The 19,454-nt window shown below is 42.3% G+C and overlaps 1 protein-coding gene across 3 annotated transcripts; it reads left to right on the top strand.

Annotated features, from left to right (window-relative positions):
• The first annotated feature begins 6,501 nt into the window (after window positions 1-6,501).
• LOC128696225 (LYR motif-containing protein 2) lies at window positions 6,502-14,400 on the top strand. Of its 3 annotated transcripts, none has more exons than XM_070084763.1 (4): window positions 6,537-6,587; window positions 7,731-7,948; window positions 11,775-11,915; window positions 14,175-14,400. In XM_070084763.1, exons 2-4 carry the CDS (start codon window positions 7,751-7,753, stop codon window positions 14,253-14,255), a joined length of 420 nt encoding a protein of 139 aa, XP_069940864.1. In that variant the 5' UTR covers window positions 6,537-6,587; window positions 7,731-7,750; the 3' UTR covers window positions 14,256-14,400. The 3 variants fall into 3 exon arrangements, with proteins under 3 accessions (XP_053643368.1, XP_069940864.1, XP_053643338.2); XM_053787363.2 differs by having other exon boundaries at window positions 7,731-7,975; XM_053787393.2 differs by lacking the exon at window positions 7,731-7,948 and having other exon boundaries at window positions 6,502-6,735.
• The last annotated feature ends 5,054 nt before the right edge of the window (window positions 14,401-19,454 follow it).

Genomic DNA, 19,454 nt, shown 5'->3' with positions numbered 1-19,454 from the left:
TCACACAGCTTGACTGTGGTACCTGTGTCACACAGCTTGGCTGTGGTACCTGTGTCACAGCTTGACTGTGGTACCTGTGTCACACAGCTTGACTGTGGTACCTGTGTCACACAGCTTGACTGTGGTACCTGTGTCACAGCTTGACTGTGGTACCTGTGTCACACAGCTTGACTGTGGTACCTGTGTCACACAGCTTGACTGTGGTACCTGTGTCACACAGCTTGACTGTGGTACCTCTGTCAGACAGCTTGACTGTGGTACCTGTGTCAGACGGCTTGACTGTGGTACCTGTGTCACACAGCTTGACTGTGGTACCTGTGTCACACAGCTTGACTGTGGTACCTGTGTCACAGCTTGACTGTGGTACCTGTGTCACACAGCTTGACTGTGGTACCTGTGTCACACAGCTTGACTGTGGTACCTGTGTCACACAGCTTGACTGTTGTACCTGTGTCACACAGCTTGACTGTGGTACCTGTGTCACACAGCTTGACTGTGGTACCTGTGTCACAGCTTGACTGTGGTACCTGTGTCACACAGCTTGACTCTGGTACCTGTGTCACAGCTTGGTACCTGTGTCACACAGCTTGACTGTGGTACCTGTGTCACAGCTTGACTGTGGTACCTATGTCACAGCTTGACTGTGGTACCTGTGTCACACAGCTTGACTGTGGTACCTGTGCCACAGCTTGACTGTGGTACCTTTGTCAGACAGCTTGACTCTGGTTCCTGTGTCAGACAGCTTGACTGTGGTACCTGTGTCACACAGCTTGACTGTGTACCTGTGTCACACAGCTTGACTGTGGTACCTGTGTCACACAGCTTGACTGTGGTGCCTGTGTCACAGCTTGTTGTACCTGTGTCACACAGCGTGACTGTGGTACCTGTGTCACACAGCTTGACTGTGGTACCTGTGTCACAGCTTGACTGTGGTACCTGTGTCACACAGCTTGACTGTGGTACCTGTGTCACAGCTTGACTGTGGTACCTGTGTCACACAGCTTGACTGTGGTACCTGTGTCACAGCTTGACTGTGGTACCTGTGTCACACAGCTTGACTGTGGTACCTGTGTCACAGCTTGACTGTGGTACCTGTGTCACACAGCTTGACTGTGGTACCTGTGTCACACAGCTTGACTGTGGTACCTGTGTCAGACAGCTTGACTGTGGTACCTGTGTCACACAGCTTGACTGTGGTACCTGTGTCAGACAGCTTGACTGTGGTACCTGTGTCACACATCTTGACTGTGGTACCTGTGTCACAGCTTGTCTGTGGTGCCTGTGTCACACAGCTTGACAGTTGTACCTGTGTCACAGCTTGACTGTGGTACCTGTGTCACAGCTTGACTGTGGTACCTGTGTCACAGCTTGACCATTGTACCTGTGTCACACAGCTTGACTGTGGTACCTGTGTCACACAGCTTGACTGTGGTACCTGTGTCACACAGCTTGACTGTGGTACCTGTGTCACACAGCTTGACTGTGGTACCTGTGTCACACAGTTTGACTGTGGTACCTGTGTCACACAGCTTGACTGTGGTACCTGTGTCACACAGCTTGACTGTGGTACCTGTGTCACACAGCTTGACTGTGGTACCTGTGTCACACAGTTTGACTGTGGTACCTGTGTCACAGCTTGACTGTGGTACCTGTGTCACACAGCTTGACTGTTGTACCTGTGTCACACAGCTTGACTGTGGTACCTGTGTCACAGCTTGACTGTGGTACCTGTGTCACACAGCTTGACTGTGGTACCTGTGTCACACAGCTTGACTGTGGTACCTGTGTCACACAGCTTGACTGTGGTACCTCTGTCAGACAGCTTGACTGTGGTACCTGTGTCAGACAGCTTGACTGTGGTACCTGTGTCAGACAGCTTGACTGTGGTACCTGTGTCACACATCTTGACTGTGGTACCTGTGTCACAGCTTGACTGTGGTACTTGTGTCACACAGCTTGACTGTGATACCTGTGTCACACATCTTGACTGTGGTACCTGTGTCACACAGCTTGACTGTGGTGCCTGTGTCACAGCTTGACCGTTGTACCTGTGTCACACAGCTTGACTGTGGTACCTGTGTCACACAGCTTGACTGTGGTACCTGTGTCACAGCTTGACTGTGGTACCTGTGTCACACAGCTTGACTGTGGTACCTGTGTCACTGCTTGACTGTGGTACTTGTGTCACACAGCTTGAATGTGGTACCTGTGTCACAGCTTGACTGTGGTACCTGTGTCACACAGCTTGACTGTGGTACCTGTGTCACAGCTTGACTGTGGCACCTGTGTCACACAGCTTGACTGTGGTACCTGTGTCACACAGCTTGACTGCGGTACCTGTGTCAGACTGCTTGACTGTGGTACCTGTGTCACACAGCTTGACTGTGGTACCTGTGTCAGACAGTTTGACTGTGGTACCTGTGTCACACATCTTGACTGTGGTACCTGTGTCACAGCTTGACTGTGGTACCTGTGTCACACAGCTTGACCGTTGTACCTGTGTCACACAGCTTGACTGTGGTACCTGTGTCACAGCTTGACTGTGGTACCTGTGTCACAGCTTGACTGTTGCACCTGTGTCACACAGCTTGACTGTGGTACCTGTGTCACACAGCTTGACTGCGGTACCTGTGTCACACAGCTTGACTGTGGTACCTGTGTCACACAGCTTGACTGTGGTACCTGTGTCACACAGTTTGACTGTGGTACCTGTGTCACACAGCTTGACTGTGGTACCTGTGTCACACAGCTTGACTGTGGTATCTGTGTCACACAGCTTGACTGTGGTACCTGTATCACACAGCTTGACTGTGGTACCTGGGTCACAGCTTGACTGTGGTACCTGTGTCACACAGCTTGACTCTGGTACCTGTGTCACACAGCTTGACTGTGGTACCTGTGTCACAGCTTGACTGTGGTACCTGTGTCACACAGCTTGACTGTGGTACCTGTGTCACACAGCTTGTCTGTGGTACCTGTGTCACACAGCTTGAATGTGGTACCTGTGTCAGACTGCTTGTCTGTGGTACCTGTGTCAGACAGTTTGACTGTGGTACCTGTGTCAGACAGCTTGACTGTGGTACCTGTGTCACACATCTTGACTGTGGTACCTGTGTCACAGCTTGACTGTGGTACCTGTGTCACGCAGCTTGACTGTGGTACCTGTGTCACAGCTTGACTGTGGTACCTGTGTGTTGCAACCCCTGAATGGGTTACAATGATTATTATGTATATATGTAATGTATATTACCTTTTCATTTAATTTTATATTGCTTATATTTGCGATAATAGCTAAATCGCAAATGTATTGCCTTATATTGTTATTTGACGTAGCTTATGTTGTTAGGATGTATATAAAATGTGCTCAGTTAGTCTTGATTGTCAAACTACTGTAATTATCGCTTGTCGCTCGTTATACTGCCGGCTTCTGAGCTGCAGTTGTCCACGTAGCTATCACGTGATCGAGGGGGGGGTGTCCTCACCTCTCGTGAAGTAGTCAGTCTGCTGGAGACTCGCTTGCTGGTTGGACAGATTGTCTGTCTCATTATTCTTGTTAGTTTTGTAGAACTTTGTTCACAGAACATTGTAAAGACTTAGTGATTTTCGACGTTGTACTGAGATTGTGTGTCACATAGACACTCTGAACATCTCAGGTCCTTAGCTATAGCTTCTGACCTAATTTTGTACTGGTTCCTGTGTATTGTCACAGTCACAGTTTTTCCTATGCTGAACATAGATTCAGTATTATGGGAGTTTTGTAACTTTTGTGGAGGATCTGCTGATGGTCCCTACTTAGTGTCGTTATATTATTTCCCAGTTCCTGATTCTGTGTCGCAGTCGCTTGATATTGCATTGCTATTGGGCTTAGCATTCTTTGTTGTTCAAGCAGACTGTTCGGGTTGCCAGTCGGTCAAGAAGTTAGTTTATTTGAGGACTTTGTCAGTCACTTGTTTAAGTCTTATTCGAGTCTTGAGACATAGCTAACTACTTAAGAGCACTTACACGCATACACACACTTGTACATATTTGTAATATCTTATTAAATGTTAATGTACCTGACGGTACTTAAGAATTATAAATGTGATATGTGCTTTCAGCACAATAATATTGAACTCGAGAGATTGATTTTATTTTGATTGCTGTAATTAATTTAATTTGATAATATACCTCTAGACAACTTACTACTTAATAAATTTATTAAATTTTAATTTCTCTAGTTAGTAGCCTACCAGTTGTAATCCTGAAGCACTATTGAATAATACTGATTTATAATGGATAATTGGACAAGGATACTGACTACTTGTTACGAAAACCCAGTAACAGGCTGGATGCTAGAAGGGCAGTCCTTTCTAGTATTCACTGGAGATCTCTAAGCTTTTAGAATCGCGTTTTTTGTAACACTGTGTCACACAGCTTGACTGTGGTACCTGTGTCACACAGCTTGACTGTGGTATCTGTGTCACACAGCTTGACTGTGGTACCTGTGTCACACAGCTTGACTGTGGTACCTGTGTCACACAGTTTGACTGTTGTACGTGTGTCACACAGCTTGACTGTGGTACCTGTGTCACACAGCTTGACTGTGGTATCTGTGTCACACAGCTTGACTGTGGTACCTGTATCACACAGCTTGACTGTGGTACCTGTGTCACAGCTTGACTGTGGTACCTGTGTCACACAGCTTGACTGTGGTACCTGTGTCACACAGCTTGACTGTGGTACCTGTGTCACAGCTTGACTGTGGTACCTGTGTCACACAGCTTGACTGTGGTACCTGTGTCACACAGCTTGACTGTGGTACCTGTGTCACACAGCTTGACTGTGGTACCTGTGTCAGACTGCTTGTCTGTGGTACCTGTGTCAGACAGCTTGACTGTGGTACCTGTGTCAGACTGCTTGACTGTGGTAATTGTGTCACAGCTTGACTGTGGTACCTGTGTCACACAGCTTGACTGTGGTACCTGTGTCACACAGCTTGACTGTGGTACCTGTGTCAGACAGCTTGATTGTGGTACCTGTGTCAGACAGCTTGACTGTGGTACCTTTGTCAGACTTACCTTGACTGGCCAAACTATCACCAAGGAGGACTGGTCTGAGACCAGGCCTAGGGAAAGACGTTCTATGACACCATTAACAGATAATTAAATGTGTGAACTTAAACCAGGGTTAGAGTTCTGCCAAAATACAATTAAGTAGCACCTGGTACTTGCTGTTGATGGACGAAAACTTCAAGCCTGGACCCTTTTTGTACTCAGCTCACGCTCTGAGGCCCAGGGATCGATCCCCGATACGGGTGGAAAAGATTAGGACGTGTTTCCATTAGACACCTGCTGTCCATGTTCACCCATCAGTAAAATGGGTACCTGGGTGTTACTGGACTGGTGTGGGTCGCATCCTCTAACAAAATTTGCCAGAAATGCTCAGCATAACAAGCGGCTTTCTATACAGTAGTATGTCATTGATGTCAGCTAGGCCTTTATACCTTGTACATGTACTTGTAGAAACAAAGATATTGTTATTATTAGTTCATTCGGGGTCCTTCTAAGGGACGTATTTTCTCACGGAGTAGTAACACGTGTGGCTTTTCTGGTGTTTAACCAAGTAAGTTTATTTAGCTGGAGGCACACATAAGTACAGTTACACAAATTTAGGTCACTATAATTATCATATATAGTAACATATGTGTAAACTGCCTAGGATAATCCAATAAAAAAGTCAGTGACTTATTTCCGTTGAGGTCCCTGTAATATCTTATTATTTAAAGCCTAGATCATGGTTCAGCTGATCTGTCTTGGGAATTATATGTTCCTGTTTCTCTTTCCCTCATAATACGGCTTATATTTGAGCAATAGTTTTCCCGGATTCCGTGAGCCAGGGTTCAAATAGGCCTAGATCTACGCTTTGGTAGCTCTTAACAATCCCCGAGAACCCTGGTACCACAATTCACTGTTAATATACAACAAAGATTCATCTGGGCTTCTGCGCCGGCCATCGTCGGGTGTGGATGTCTCTCTCTCTCGCCTGTGTATCAGTGACAAATTTCCACCCTTCTCTCTGGGACACATGCCCTCATCTATTTTGCCCGCCGGGCACTCTACAGGAGGGGCACCTGTTCATCGGCTTACTTTAGCCAACTCCATTTTTTTCCGCTTTGCGGAAAATTCTTTAACGGTCTTTGGGGGAAGCCGGTTACTGAACTCAGGTCGGGGTATGGACTCCCCCTTCTGCTGGAGTTTGACAAGGGCGCCCACCGGATCTAATTGGAAACTTCAAGTTTCTATCTCTATTTACAAAGGAACTGTTGTTCCTTTTCTTTTATCGCCCAGCCTTGGGCAACAAATCTTCCTGGTGCCCCAATGGAAATAAGTCACTCTGTCTGACTTTTTTGGGTTATCCTAGGTTCTCTACACATATGCTGCTATGTATGATAATTCTATGTAACTGTATTTGTGTATACCTGAATAAACTTACTTACTTACCATCGAGAAGTCGGGTTCGATACGGTCTAAGCTGTCAGTGGCCCTGATAAACCCAACAACAACAACATAAAGGATATAAGTACAATTTTGAAGCACATTCACATATTAGTAGTCATATTTAGATATATCTTTGGGCTTTGTCGCTTCAGAATTTACGATTTTATAAGATGGGACAAATGTTATTCCATTAGTCACAATGTATTTGAGTGGAGTTATAATGAGCAAGTTACCAGCAAGTACAATGAGCTTAAAACAGGTAATTCAACATTTAACTACATAAATATACATACAGCAGATAAAGGCTGGCTAAGATTATGTATTTATGGAAGCCTAGGATTTAGGCTTGCCTTAATCCTGCGGGTTTAGCGCTTCCCCATAATAATTTAGGCTTGTCCTACCCAAGTGGGTTTATTGCTTGGTTTTGATTATAATAACTTAGACTGACCTCTCAAGGGAGAGTAAGATAAGATTTTGTTAGGAATGGAAGGTAATCAGGCTTGATCCTCCCTCTTGGAAGCTTCCTTGATGCTGGAGTTTACCTGGAGAGAGTTCCGGGGGTCAACGCCCCCACGGCCCGGTCTGTGACCAGGCCTCATGGTGGATCAGAGCCTGATCAACCAGGCTGTTACTGCTGGCTGCACGCAAACCAACGTATGAGCCACAGCCCGGTTGGTCAGGTACCGACTTTAGGTGCTTGTCCAGTGCCAGCTTGAAGACTGCCAGGGGTCTGTTGGTAATCCCCCTTATGTATGCTGGGAGGCAGTTGAACAGTCTCGGGCCCCTGACACTTATTGTATGGTTTCTTAACGTGCTAGTGACACCCCTGCAACCTCAAGCGCTCCCAGTAATTGAGGTGTTTTATCTCCGTTATGCGCGCCGTGAAGGTTCTCTGTACATTTTCTAGGTCAGCAACTTCACCTGCCTTGAAAGGTGCTGTTAGTGTGCAGCAGTATTCCAGCCTAGATAGAACGAGTGACCTGAAGAGTGTCATCATGGGCTTGGCATCCCTAGTTTTGAAGGTTCTCATTATCCATCCGGTCATTTTTCTAGCAGATGCGGTTGATACGATGTTATGGTCCTTGAAGGTGAGATCCTCTGACATGATCACTCCCAGGTCTTTGTCGTTAGTTTTTTGCTCTATTGTGTGGCTGGAATTTGTTTTATTCTCTGATGAAGTTTTAATTTCCTCATGTTTACCATATCGGAGTAATTGAAATTTCTCATCATTGAACTTCATATTGTTTTCTTTAGCCCACTGAAAGATTTGGTTGATGTCCGCCTGGAGCCTTGCAGTGTCTGCAATGGAAGACACTGTCATGCAGATTCGGGTGTCATCTGCAAAGGAAGACATGGTGCTGTGGCTGACATCCTTGTCTATGTCAGATATGAAGATGAGAAACAAGATGGGAGCGAGTACTGCGCCTTGCGGAACAGAGCTTTTCACCGTAGCCACCTCGGACTTTACTCTGGTGATTACTACTCTTTGTGTTCTGTTTGTGAGTAAATTTTAGATCCATCTACCAACTTTTCCTGTTATTCCTTTAGCACGCATTTTGTGTGCTATTACGCCATGGTCACACTTGTCGAAGGCTTTTGCAAAGTCTGTATATATTACATCTGCATTCTTTTTGTCTTCTAGTGCATCTAGGACCTTGTCATAGTGATCCAGTGGTTGGGACAGACAGGAGCGACCTGCTCTAAGCCCATGTTGCCCTGGGTTGTGTAATTGATGGGTTTCTAGATGGGTGGTGATCTTGCTTCTTAGGACCCTTTCAAAGGTTTTTATGATATGGGATGTTAGTGCTATCGGTCTGTAGTTCTTTGCTATTGCTTTACTGCCCCCTTTGTGGAGTGGGGCTATGTCTATTGTTTTTGGTAACTGTGGGACGACCCCCGTGTCCATGCTCCCTCTCCATAGGATGGAAAAAGCATGTGATAGGGGTTTCTTGCAGTTCTTGATGAACACGGAGTTCCATGAGTCTGGCCCTGGGGCAGAGTGCATGGGCATGTCATTTATCACCTGCTCAAAGTCATTTGGTGTCAGGATAACATCAGATAGGCTTGTGTTTACTAAATTCTGTGGCTCTCCCATAAAAAATTCCTTTAGATCTCCGAGTCACATTGGGACTTGAGTAACTCACTCATTTCCTTGCTGTCATCTGAGTAGGACCCATCTTGTTTAAATAGGGGGCCAATACTGGATGTTGTTCTCGACTTTGATTTGGCATAAGAAAAGAAATACTTTGGGTTTCTTTCGATTTCATTTATGGCTTTTAGGTCTTCCCGCGATTCCTGACTCCTATAAGATTCCTTTAGCTTTAGTTCGATGTTTGCTGTTTCTCTGACCAGTGTCTCCCTATGCATTGCAGATATATTGGCCTCTCTTAGCCGCTCTGTTATTCTTTTCCGTCACCTGTAAAGGGAGCGCCTCTCTCTTTCTATTTTACATCTGCTCCTCCTCTTTCTTAAAGAAATAAGCCTTGAGCATACATCGAGTGCCACAGAGTTAATCTGTTCTAGGCATAGGTTGGGGTCAGTGTTGCTTAGTTTATCTTCCCAGCTTATATCATTTAGGACTTGGTTTACTTGGACCCACTTTATGTTCTTGTTATTGAAGTTGAATTTGGTGAAGGCTCCCTCATGAGTGATCCCATTTTGTTGGTCTGGGGCTTCATGCATACATGCCTGAACCTCGATTATGTTGTGATCCGAGTATATTGTTTTTGATATGGTGACATTTCGTATCAGATCATCATTGTTAGTGAAGATGAGGTCCAGTGTATTCTCCAATCTAGTAGGCTCTATTATTTGCTGGTTTAAGTTGAATTTTGTGCAGAGATTTGAAAGCTCGTGTGTGAGTTCTCGTCTGAGCTGCCTCCTGGTGTTATCACTGCAACAACATTACATGTATTTGCTATATTCCTCCATTTTAGGTGTCTTAAGTTGAAATCCCCCACTGTCTGGAAGATTTTCCAGACAGTGGTCAATTCTCAACAGCTGTTCCTGGAATTGTTGGGACATTGCATCCGGAGGCTTGTAAACTACCATAATAACTAGATTTTGGTTCTCGATCTTTACTGCTAAAATTTCAACTACATCATTTGAAGCATTAAGCAGTTCTGTGCAAATGAGTGACTCTGTGATATACAGGCCAACATCCTCTCCCTTTTGCCTGTTCACTCTGTCGCATCTGTATAGGTTGTAACCTGGGATCCATATTTCGTTGTCCAAGTGATCCTTTATGTGGGTCTCTGTGAAAGCTGCGAACATTGCATTTGCCTCTGCAAGCAGTCCATGGATGAAAGGTATTTTGTTGTTCGTTGCTGGCTTTAGACCCTATATATTTGCACAGAAGAATGTCGGATTGGTGGCATTGGTGGTACTGGGGGGGGACTCTTTTTTCCGGCACTAATATGATGGTGAGGGGCTCTTGATCTAGGGAACCGGATCTGTGCTCCAGTTCCCTGAATTAAGTCAGAATACCTTCCATCCCCCCTCCCCCACAGGTGCTGTATAACCCTATGGGTTTAGCACTTCCCCTTGATTATAATAATAATAATCAGGCTTGATCCAGGGAAAAAAAGAATTAGTTTAACTTCTTTAATCAAGAGAACTACAACAGCATCAAGGCCCCTCCATTGAGGAGCATTGGTTTAGTATTATTAAAATCATGGGGGAGCGCTAAACTCGTAGGATTATACAACGCATGTGTGTGGGGGCAGGGATGGAAGGTATTCAAACTCAGTTCAGGGAACCAGAGCACAGATCCAATTCCCTAGATCAAGAGCCCCTCACCAGTGTCAAGGAACCTCCCTTGAGGGGATTGGTTTAGTAGCTATGGCATCTTTAAAGGTACAGATACTGTATCATTTCAGCAAGGCTGGTATCATGCAATGCCATGAAAATGAAAAATAATTGGTTTTGGTCCAAGGAAGGGGAGGCTACTCTTCGGGCAAGACAGCTGCTGGTGGAGTTTATAAAATTGCTCACCAACAGTATCCAGAATATCTTGGTGCCAATTTTATCAAGGCTGGTAACCAAATCAATCATAGTACTAGGGGAAGAGAGCACAACTTTGTAGTATCCATGCTGTATGACCCTTGTAGGTTTAACACTTCTTTTTTTATTATAAAAATAATTGTAATACCCAGTCAGTGGCCAGGCTTCAAACACCTTTTATTGTACAGCAATAAAGGAATGGAACAGACTGCCTGTACAGGTCAAAGCCAGTCATAGCATGAACCAGTTCAAGAAGAGAGCTAAAAGGTACCTAATGAATGTAGTGACAGAAAGGGAAGAGAATTTATTATTTTTTTAGGTAACACACATGTAAATATAAATAACTCATTTTACCTTATTCCTAATATATCTCCTTTATAGTATAATAATAACGTATTAAAAGGACCCCAATGGAAATAAATCACTTTGTCTGACTTTTTTTTTAGGTTATCCTAGGTTCTCTACACATAAGCTGCTATGTATAATATTCTATTTAAATGTGTTTGTGTATACCTGAATGAACTTACTTAATGATGGAGAATATTTCCCTTTTTATCACCCTTCCTTAGAGGGAGGTGGTCAGTATGGTGTAAAAAAATTAAGACATTCCTCTGTGAAGGTTTTTGTCTACAGTGATGGCTTGTCTGGTGGCCCGGTGGCCTGGTGGCTAAAGCTCCCGCTTCACACACAGAGGGCCCGGGTTCGATTCCCGGTGGGTGGAAACATTTCGACACGTTTCCTTATACCTATTGTCCTGTTCACCTAGTAGTAAATAGGTACCTCGGTGTTAGTCGACTGGTGTGGGTCGCATCCTGGGGGACAAGATTGAGGACCCCAATGGAAATAAGTTAGACAGTCCTTGATGACGCACTGACTTTCTTGGGTTATCCTGGGTGGCTAACCCTCCAGGGTTAAAAATCCGAACAAAATCTTATCTTATCTTGTCCTCAAATGGTGTTTTTATTGACACCTTTGTTGGTAGTCAGTCCTTGTTTTATGTCCATAGAAAGTGTAGGTGCCAGGTTGGGCTGGATATCTCAAAATGTATCAAATACTTAGGGTAGTGTAATCACTTTCATATTTTGGAATTGTTTCATTTTGAATATTTTAACCAAAGTTTTACCTGATATTATATTACTAATATTATCATATCCAATATTTGTCATTTTTTAATGTCTTTCTGCATTAATATAGCAATAAATAACCCCTTACAGGGTCAAATATGAGAACAGTAATCAGTAACAATCAGAAAAATATTTATACACTTACAATTTATCAGTAAATTTTTTTTTTCAGTTCATGCTGAGAACAGAAGCCATTAAATTATACAGGAATATTTTGCGTCAGCTGCAGCACTTACCAGACAAGTCACAGCGTAAAGAGATAAGAGAATGGGCTCGAGCTGATTTTGAAACTCATAGACATCATGAAGATGAGGTAGATAGATGTTTATTAGTTAAAACAAAATGATAATTTTGCAGTGTTGTCAAAGTTACACACTGTGTATGAAGCTCTGGGAACCACGACTCACAAAATTGTAATAACACGATTGCAAATAAACCAGGCATTGGCCTGGAGTTTTAAGACTTATTTGTCATGGGGTTCAAACCCCTCCCACTCTGTGTTTATATTTTACTGAGAACTGTTTCAGCTACCTCATTCGTGTGTGAACATCACCATACCGTTTACTCCACGTAGAATACAAAGACTGCCAGACCTGTAGTTGTTTTAGACAGAATTGTAAAGATGCCAGCTGTTGCCAAAAGACGTCAACCTGTTCATTAGGCAACTATTCAGGAATCATAGTACTGCACACATATATCATGTTATACAGGCAGGCCCCACTTTACAGCACTTCGCTTCACTCAGTAAACTAAGTGACAGTATCAAGAACTTGATAACAACTGTCTATAACAGTGTTTATTGTGAAGTACAGTGGTACCCCGAGTTTCGTACAGCTCCCAACTTGAACAGTTATGTAAGTTTGTTATTATAAGTGCTTTTGTAAGTTTATTTTTGCGGGTCTGAAACGGACTAATCTAATTTACATTATTCCTTATGGGAACAAATTTGTTCAGTAGCGGCACTCAAACAGCCTTCTGGAACGAATTATGGCCGAAACTCGGGGTACCACTGTATTTTGTTTTCTTTGTGATATATCAAGAGTTTAGTGCTCATTGGGAATATAATAATAATTTGTGGCATATGAAGAATTATCTAAGACATTAGTTTTTAACCCTTTCAGGGTCGACAGGCCCTCTCAGAGACTTGTTCTCACCGTCGCCCAAATTTCAAAAAAAAAAATTGTTTTTTCTTATGAAAAGATAGAGAATCTTTTCCCGATCATAATGACACCAAAAGTATGAAATTTGATGGAAAACTTACGGAATTATGCTCTCGCGAAGTTAGCGGTCTCGACGATGTTTACGCATCGGCGATTTTGCCCACTTTGAGCCCTATTGCACTTGTCGACAAAAATCATAACTATTTCGCTAGAACTCCATTTTTTTCTATCGAATGAGTACAAGAAACCACCCATTTACCAATTTCAGCTATCCAATACAGTGGTCAGAATTTAGCAATTTTGTCAATTTCACACAAATTTCAAAAGATGCCAATTTCTGAATAGGGTCCAGAATAAACAAGAAAGACATTTCTGGTACTAAAATAACATTTCCTCTGTTCATTAGTCACGTCCCCATTCCCCTCTTACATTCTTTTGCTTTCCACTTTGAATTTTTATTCTCACAAAAAAATAGTAGATTTACTGTTATGCAGACTACTGCATTGGTGTAGAAATGTATAAATAATATCAGCGCACTTGTGAAAGAATATTAGACTCACCAGTTGACATGTATTGGATGCTTAGCATGATTTGTTTACTTTTGAACTTTGGTAAAAATCGAACATTTCTTTTACTTTGAGCTCAATTTCGAGGTACTTTTCTTTGTAAAACCAGTCAAAATCATCTGAATTTCTGTAATATGTCTTCCATTCTATAAAATGAGACCAGGAAAACCAGAATACAACAATAAATACCATACGAAAATACAGTGCAAAGTTTCTGTTTTAATCCAAAAACACGGTCAAAGTTTTTTTTTTCTCATTACGCACTGTGTGCTGCAGGATTTTTTTTATACCATGCACAATGACCACATAGACCCATTCTTTCATATGTAGGCCTACTAGCTTTCTCTCACTAGATTTGAGGACGCTAGAATTTAGGCGTACTAGTACGTCAAAAACCCTGGTGCGTAAGCCGTACTAATATGGCCGAAACCCTGAAAGGGTTAATAGTATTTCACAGGGAAGTGTTATAATCTAAAGGGTTACACAGCATCTGGGGAATTTGAGCTAATCAGTTTGATCCAAAAAGAAGAAAAAAGATGGTAACTCTATTTCCTTGGACCAAGAGCTCTTCACTGACATCAGGGCATCCCCTAGAAGGAAATCTTTCAACATCATCCAATAGAATAGCTGTACATTTCTGTTAGTATGTCCACACGTAGGTTAATGCTAAATTCCATATCCACAGTAGTGATGGTAATTTTAATTGTAATGTTGCTCCTTACATTGATTTTTATATAAATTTTCATAATGGAATTTTTCTCTTACAAAATACATAATCTCAAAATACACACTCATTATTTTTAACAGTTACAGTTACAGCAACTAATTTTAAGTGACTTTTTACAGGAAGTAATCAAGGTGCTGATTATGCAGGGCAAGAAACAATTAGAAGAGCTGGAAAAAACAATTCGAAGAGCAAAGTCATAATTCTGTACATATCAAGCTTGATCCAGGACCGGGTTGTGGAAGTTGGAAATCCCTCAAAATCCATCAAAGGTATATGTGCTGTATATAATATTTGAGGTTGTTCATCAGCTTGTACTGTGTGATACACAATAAATAATAAATGTTATTTTGCCTTTTTTTCTTACATTTGTAAAAAATTTAAATAATAATTTAGTTTAAATGCTATAATATTGACTGATTCATTAACGTAATTTGAAAAAAATGTGTTACAGTATTTCCAAAATTTTCCTCGCTAAAATAATATTTTATAGATTGTATACTTCGTCATTTTAGAGCAGCACCAGACCATGTCATTAATTCCTACATACTGTATACGCTATATGTATTACTAACATTTCCTTGCTTAGTTTTTCTTTTTAACACATCAGCCGTTTCCCACCAAGGCAGGGTGGCCCGAAAAAGAAAAACTTTCATCATTCACTCCATCACTGTCTCGCCAGAGGCACGCTTACACTACAGATATAAAACTGCAACATTGACACCCCTCCTTAAAACTGCAAGCATTGTACTTTCCATCTCCAGGACTCAAGTGTGGCCTGCCGGTTTACCTGAATCCCTTCTTAAATGTTACCTTGCTCACACTCCAACAGCACATCAAGTCCTAAAAACCATTTGTCTCCAGTCGCTCCTATCTAACACGCTCAAGCATGCTTGCTGGAAGTCCAAGCCCCTCACACACAAAACCTCCTTTATTCCCTCCTTCCAACCTTTCTTAGGCTGACCCGTACCCTGCCTTCCCTCCACTACAGATTTATACACTTTCAAAGTCATTCTATTTTGTTCCACCCTCTCTACATGGCCAAACCATCTCAACAACCCCTCCTCAGCCCTCTGAATAATGGGTTTAGTAATCCTGCACCTCCTCCTAATTTCCAAACTATGAATTCTTTGCATTATATTAACACCACACATTGCCCTCAGACATGACATCTCCACTGCCTCCAGCCTTCTTCTTGTTGCAATATTCACCACCCATGCTTCACACCCACATAAGAACTTTGGTATAACTATACTCCCATACATTCTTCTCTTTGTTTCCATGGACAAAGTTCTTTGTCTCCACAGACTCCAAAGTGCACCACTCACCTTTTTCCCCTCATCAATTCTATGATTCACCTCATCTTTCATAGACCCATCTGCTGACACATCTACTCCAAAATATCTGAATACATTCACCTCCTACATACTCTCTTTCTCTAATCTGATATCCAATCTTTAGGTACCTAATTTTTTTTCTTATCCTTATCACCTTACTCTTTCCTATACAGCCTCTCCTCACTTGGCGATGTACTCGTTTACCGACACCTCAGACTTACAGTGGGCTCTCTGACCAGTATTCATATCTAAATAATGTATATTAGAGCTGATTTCCTCTATTCTGTTTAATTCAATATATCGTACACTACTGTATAAGCATTTAAAAATATACCAGAAATGTTATAAATGCAACAAAATCGACATTAAAACAATATCAAAGATGGCTGACACAAACTCACTACCATTATAGTATGCTCCTCACTTAGCAACGAATTCGTTTAACAACAAGGTCTCAGGAACGGAACTCTGTTGTTAAGTGAGGAGAGGCTGTATTCACTTTTAATTTTCTTCTTTTACATACCCTACCAAACTCAGATGTCCTGTCTAAGGGTAATGTGTGGTGTAAATATTATGCAGAAAATTTGGAGCATGGAAATTAGGAGAAGGTGTGAAGTTAATAAAAGTATTAGTCAGAGGGCTGAAGAGGGGTGGTTGAGGTGGTTTGGTCATTTATAGAGAATGGATCAAAGTAGAATGACATGGAGAGCATATAAATCTGTAGAGGAAGGAAGGTGGGGTAGAGGCCGTCCTCGAAAAGGCTGGAGAGAGGGGGTAAAGGAGGTTTTGTGGGCAAGGGACTTGGACTTCCAGCAAGCGTGCATGAGCGTGTTAGATAGGAGTGAATGGAGACAAATGGTTTTTGGGACCTGACGAGATGGAGTGTGAGCAGGGTAATATTTAGTAAAGGGATTCAGGGAAACCTTATATTTATATATAGCCGGACTTGAGTACTAGAAATGGGAATTACAATGCCTGCATTTTAAAGGAGGGGTTTGGGATATTGGCAGTTTAGAGGGATATGTTATATATATCTATAGTATATGCTTCTAAACTGTTGTATCTGGGCGCCTCTGCAAAAACAGTGTTTATGTATGAGTGAGATGAAAGTATTGAATGATGAAATATTTTCATTTTGGGGATTTTCTTTCTTTTTGCGTCACCCTGCCTCGGTGGGAGATGGCTGAATTGTTGAAAAAAAAAAAACTCATCCACCGATCTCTGCAACTTCTCTTCAGAATACCCCAAAAGCAGTGTCATCAGCAAAGAGCAACTGTGACAACTCCTACTTTGTGTTAGATTCTTTATCTTTTAACCCCACAACTCTTGCCAATACCCGAGTATTCACTTCTCTTACAACTCCATCTATAAATATGTTGAACAACCATGGTGACATCACACATCCCTGTCTAAGGCCTACTTTTACTGAGAAATAATCTCCCTCTCTCCTACATACTCTAACCTGAGCCTCACTATCCTCATAAAAACTCTTCTCTGCTTTCAATAACCTACCTCCTATTCCATACATTTGCAACATCTGCCACATTACCCCCCTTTCCACCCTGTCATATGCCTTTTCCAAATCCATAAATGACCCAAAAACCTCTTTACCTATATCTAAATACTGTTCACCTATATGTTTCACTGTAAACACTTGATCTACACACCCCTACCTTTCCTAAAGCCTTCTTGTTCATCTGTTATCCTACTCTCTGTCTTACTCTTAATTCCTTCAATAATAACTCTGTCATACACTTTACCAGGTATACTCAGCAGACTTATTTGTTTGTATTTCAGTAATTTAATATATCTCCATCCTTTCACAGAATAAGTCAGTGGCAACAGCGATCTCTCAAGTCAATTTATGCATTTCGAGACTCCATGTTTGATTATAGTCTTCTTCAATGCCTTAGGCCAAACTGACTAGGTTGGCTGCAGTCATGGAATCTAGCACTGATTCCCTATTTTTTGCCATACATGGAAACTCATATACTCTTCATTTCCACTTACCTAAAAGTTGAACCTATCCCTGAAGCTGTGATTCTTTGATAAGCAACACTTTTTCTTTGTTGAGCAGATAAGAGGTAAAAAGGAGGCTTCAGCTCTGATTCAGTCTGAATTGATCGGCTGGTCGTGCATCCTCCTCCTTATTATGGGGTGGGTTACATACTGGGCCATTTGTGTATTTAGAGCCCAAAGTCACCATCTGCAGGTTTTCATTTGATGAACTTTTATTATACAGTTTAAGGGAAGGCACTAAACCTATAGGGATCACAGCATTTGGGAAAAGGGAGACAATCAGGCTTGATCCAAGGAATGGAAAGACAGATCCAATTTCTTCTTTCTTTCAACACACTGGCCGTATCCCACCGAGGCGGGGTGGCCCAAAAAGAAAAACAAAAGTTTCTCTTTTTAAATTTAGTAATTTATACGGGAGAAGGGGTTACTAGCTCCTTGCTCCCGGCATTTTAGTTGCCTCTTACAACACGCATGGCTTATGGAGGAAGAATTCTGTTCCACTTCCCCATGGAGATAAGTGGAAATAAACAAGAACAAGAACTAGAAAGAAATAAAAGAAAACCCAGAGGGGTGTGTATATATGCTTGTATATGTATGTGTAGCGTGACCTAAGTGTAAGTAGAAGTAGCAAGACATACCTGAAATCTTGCATGTTTATGAGACAGACAGAAGACACCAGCAATCCTTCCATCATGTAAAACAATTACAGGTTTTCGTTTTACACTCACTTGGCAGGACGGTAGTACCTCCCTGGGTGGTTGCTGTCTACCAACATACTACCTAGGACAGGTCCAATTCTTTGCATCAAAAGCCACACTGGCAGTACTCTTAGAGAAATAGGGCACTTTATGAAAATATGGTGGATGGTTACCACAATCTGTCAGACATTGCATGGGGCAGCAAGGTGCAAATCTGATGACCATGGATAAATCTGGTATTGTGTGATCAGTGTATACCAGTGACAGTCGGCACACTTCTAGCAAGACAGTGATTGAATGAATATTTTTCCTCTGTTTTGGGCCACCCTTCCTTGGAAGGAAATGGCCAGTATTAAAAATGATTACAGTCATAATAAACTTATAAAATACTGTATTGACAAATAAATGCTGTGTTGGCAAACCCTCCTCAAGGGAGGTTCTTGATCTAGGGAATTGGATCTATGCTTCAGTTCCCTGAATTAAGCCTGAATACCTTTCATCTCCCTCCACAGGCACTGTATAATCCTACAGGTTTAGCGCTTCCCCATGATTATAATAATAATGTGTTGGCAAATATTCCAACTCATTGGCGAGAAATAGCCGATGTGGTAAAAAATGAGTTTTTCCCTTAAAATTATAATTTGTCTACATTGTCTGGTAAGTATTAAAACTCAACATGTTTTTTTTTTTTTATTAACACACTGGCCAATTCCCACCAAGGCAGGGTGGCCCAAAAAAGTAAAACTTTCACCATCATTCACTCCATCACTGTCTTGCCAGAAGGGTGCTTTACACTACAGTTTTTAAACTGCAACATTAACACCCCTCCTTCAGAGTGCAGGCACTGTACTTCCCATCTCCAGGACTCAAGTCTGGCCTGCCAGTTTCCCTGAATCCCTTCATAAATGTTAATTTGCTCACACTCCAACAGCACGTCAAGTATTAAAAACCATTTGTCTCCATTCACTCCTATCAAACACGCTCACGCATGCCTGCTGGAAGTCCAAGCCCCTCGCACACAAAACCTCCTTTACCCCTCCCTCCAACCTTTCCTAGGCCGACCCCTACCCCGCCTTCCTTCCACTACAGACTGATACACTCTTGAAGTCATTCTGTTTTGCTACATTCTCTCTACATGTCCGAACCACCTCAACAACCCATCCTCAGCCCTCTGGACAACAGTTTTGGTAATCCCGCACCTCCTCCTAACTTCCAAACTACGAATTCTCTGCATTATATTCACACCACACATTGCCCTCAGACATGACATCTCCACTGCCTCCAGCCTTCTCCTCGCTGCAACATTCATCACCCATGCTTCACACCCATATAAGAGCATTGCTAAAAC

Source organism: Cherax quadricarinatus, chromosome 14 (genome assembly GCF_038502225.1).
Source record: "Cherax quadricarinatus isolate ZL_2023a chromosome 14, ASM3850222v1, whole genome shotgun sequence".
Classification (NCBI taxonomy): Eukaryota; Metazoa; Arthropoda; class Malacostraca; order Decapoda; family Parastacidae; genus Cherax; species Cherax quadricarinatus.
The sequence above is the reverse complement of the archived record's forward strand: the minus strand, read 5'-3'. Positions and strand labels throughout refer to the sequence as shown.

Excerpts from the sequence above, each read along its gene's own strand:
- LOC128696225 (XM_053787363.2), top strand. The coding sequence starts at position 7,751 with ATGTCCGCCTGGAGCCTTGCAGTGTCTGCAATGGAAGACACTGTCATG. Across the intron at positions 7,976-11,774 it reads CTACTCTTTGTGTTCTGTTT|TTCATGCTGAGAACAGAAGC; the intron begins GTGAGTAAATTT and ends TTTTTTTTTCAG. Across the intron at positions 11,916-14,174 it reads ATAGACATCATGAAGATGAG|GAAGTAATCAAGGTGCTGAT; the intron begins GTAGATAGATGT and ends GACTTTTTACAG.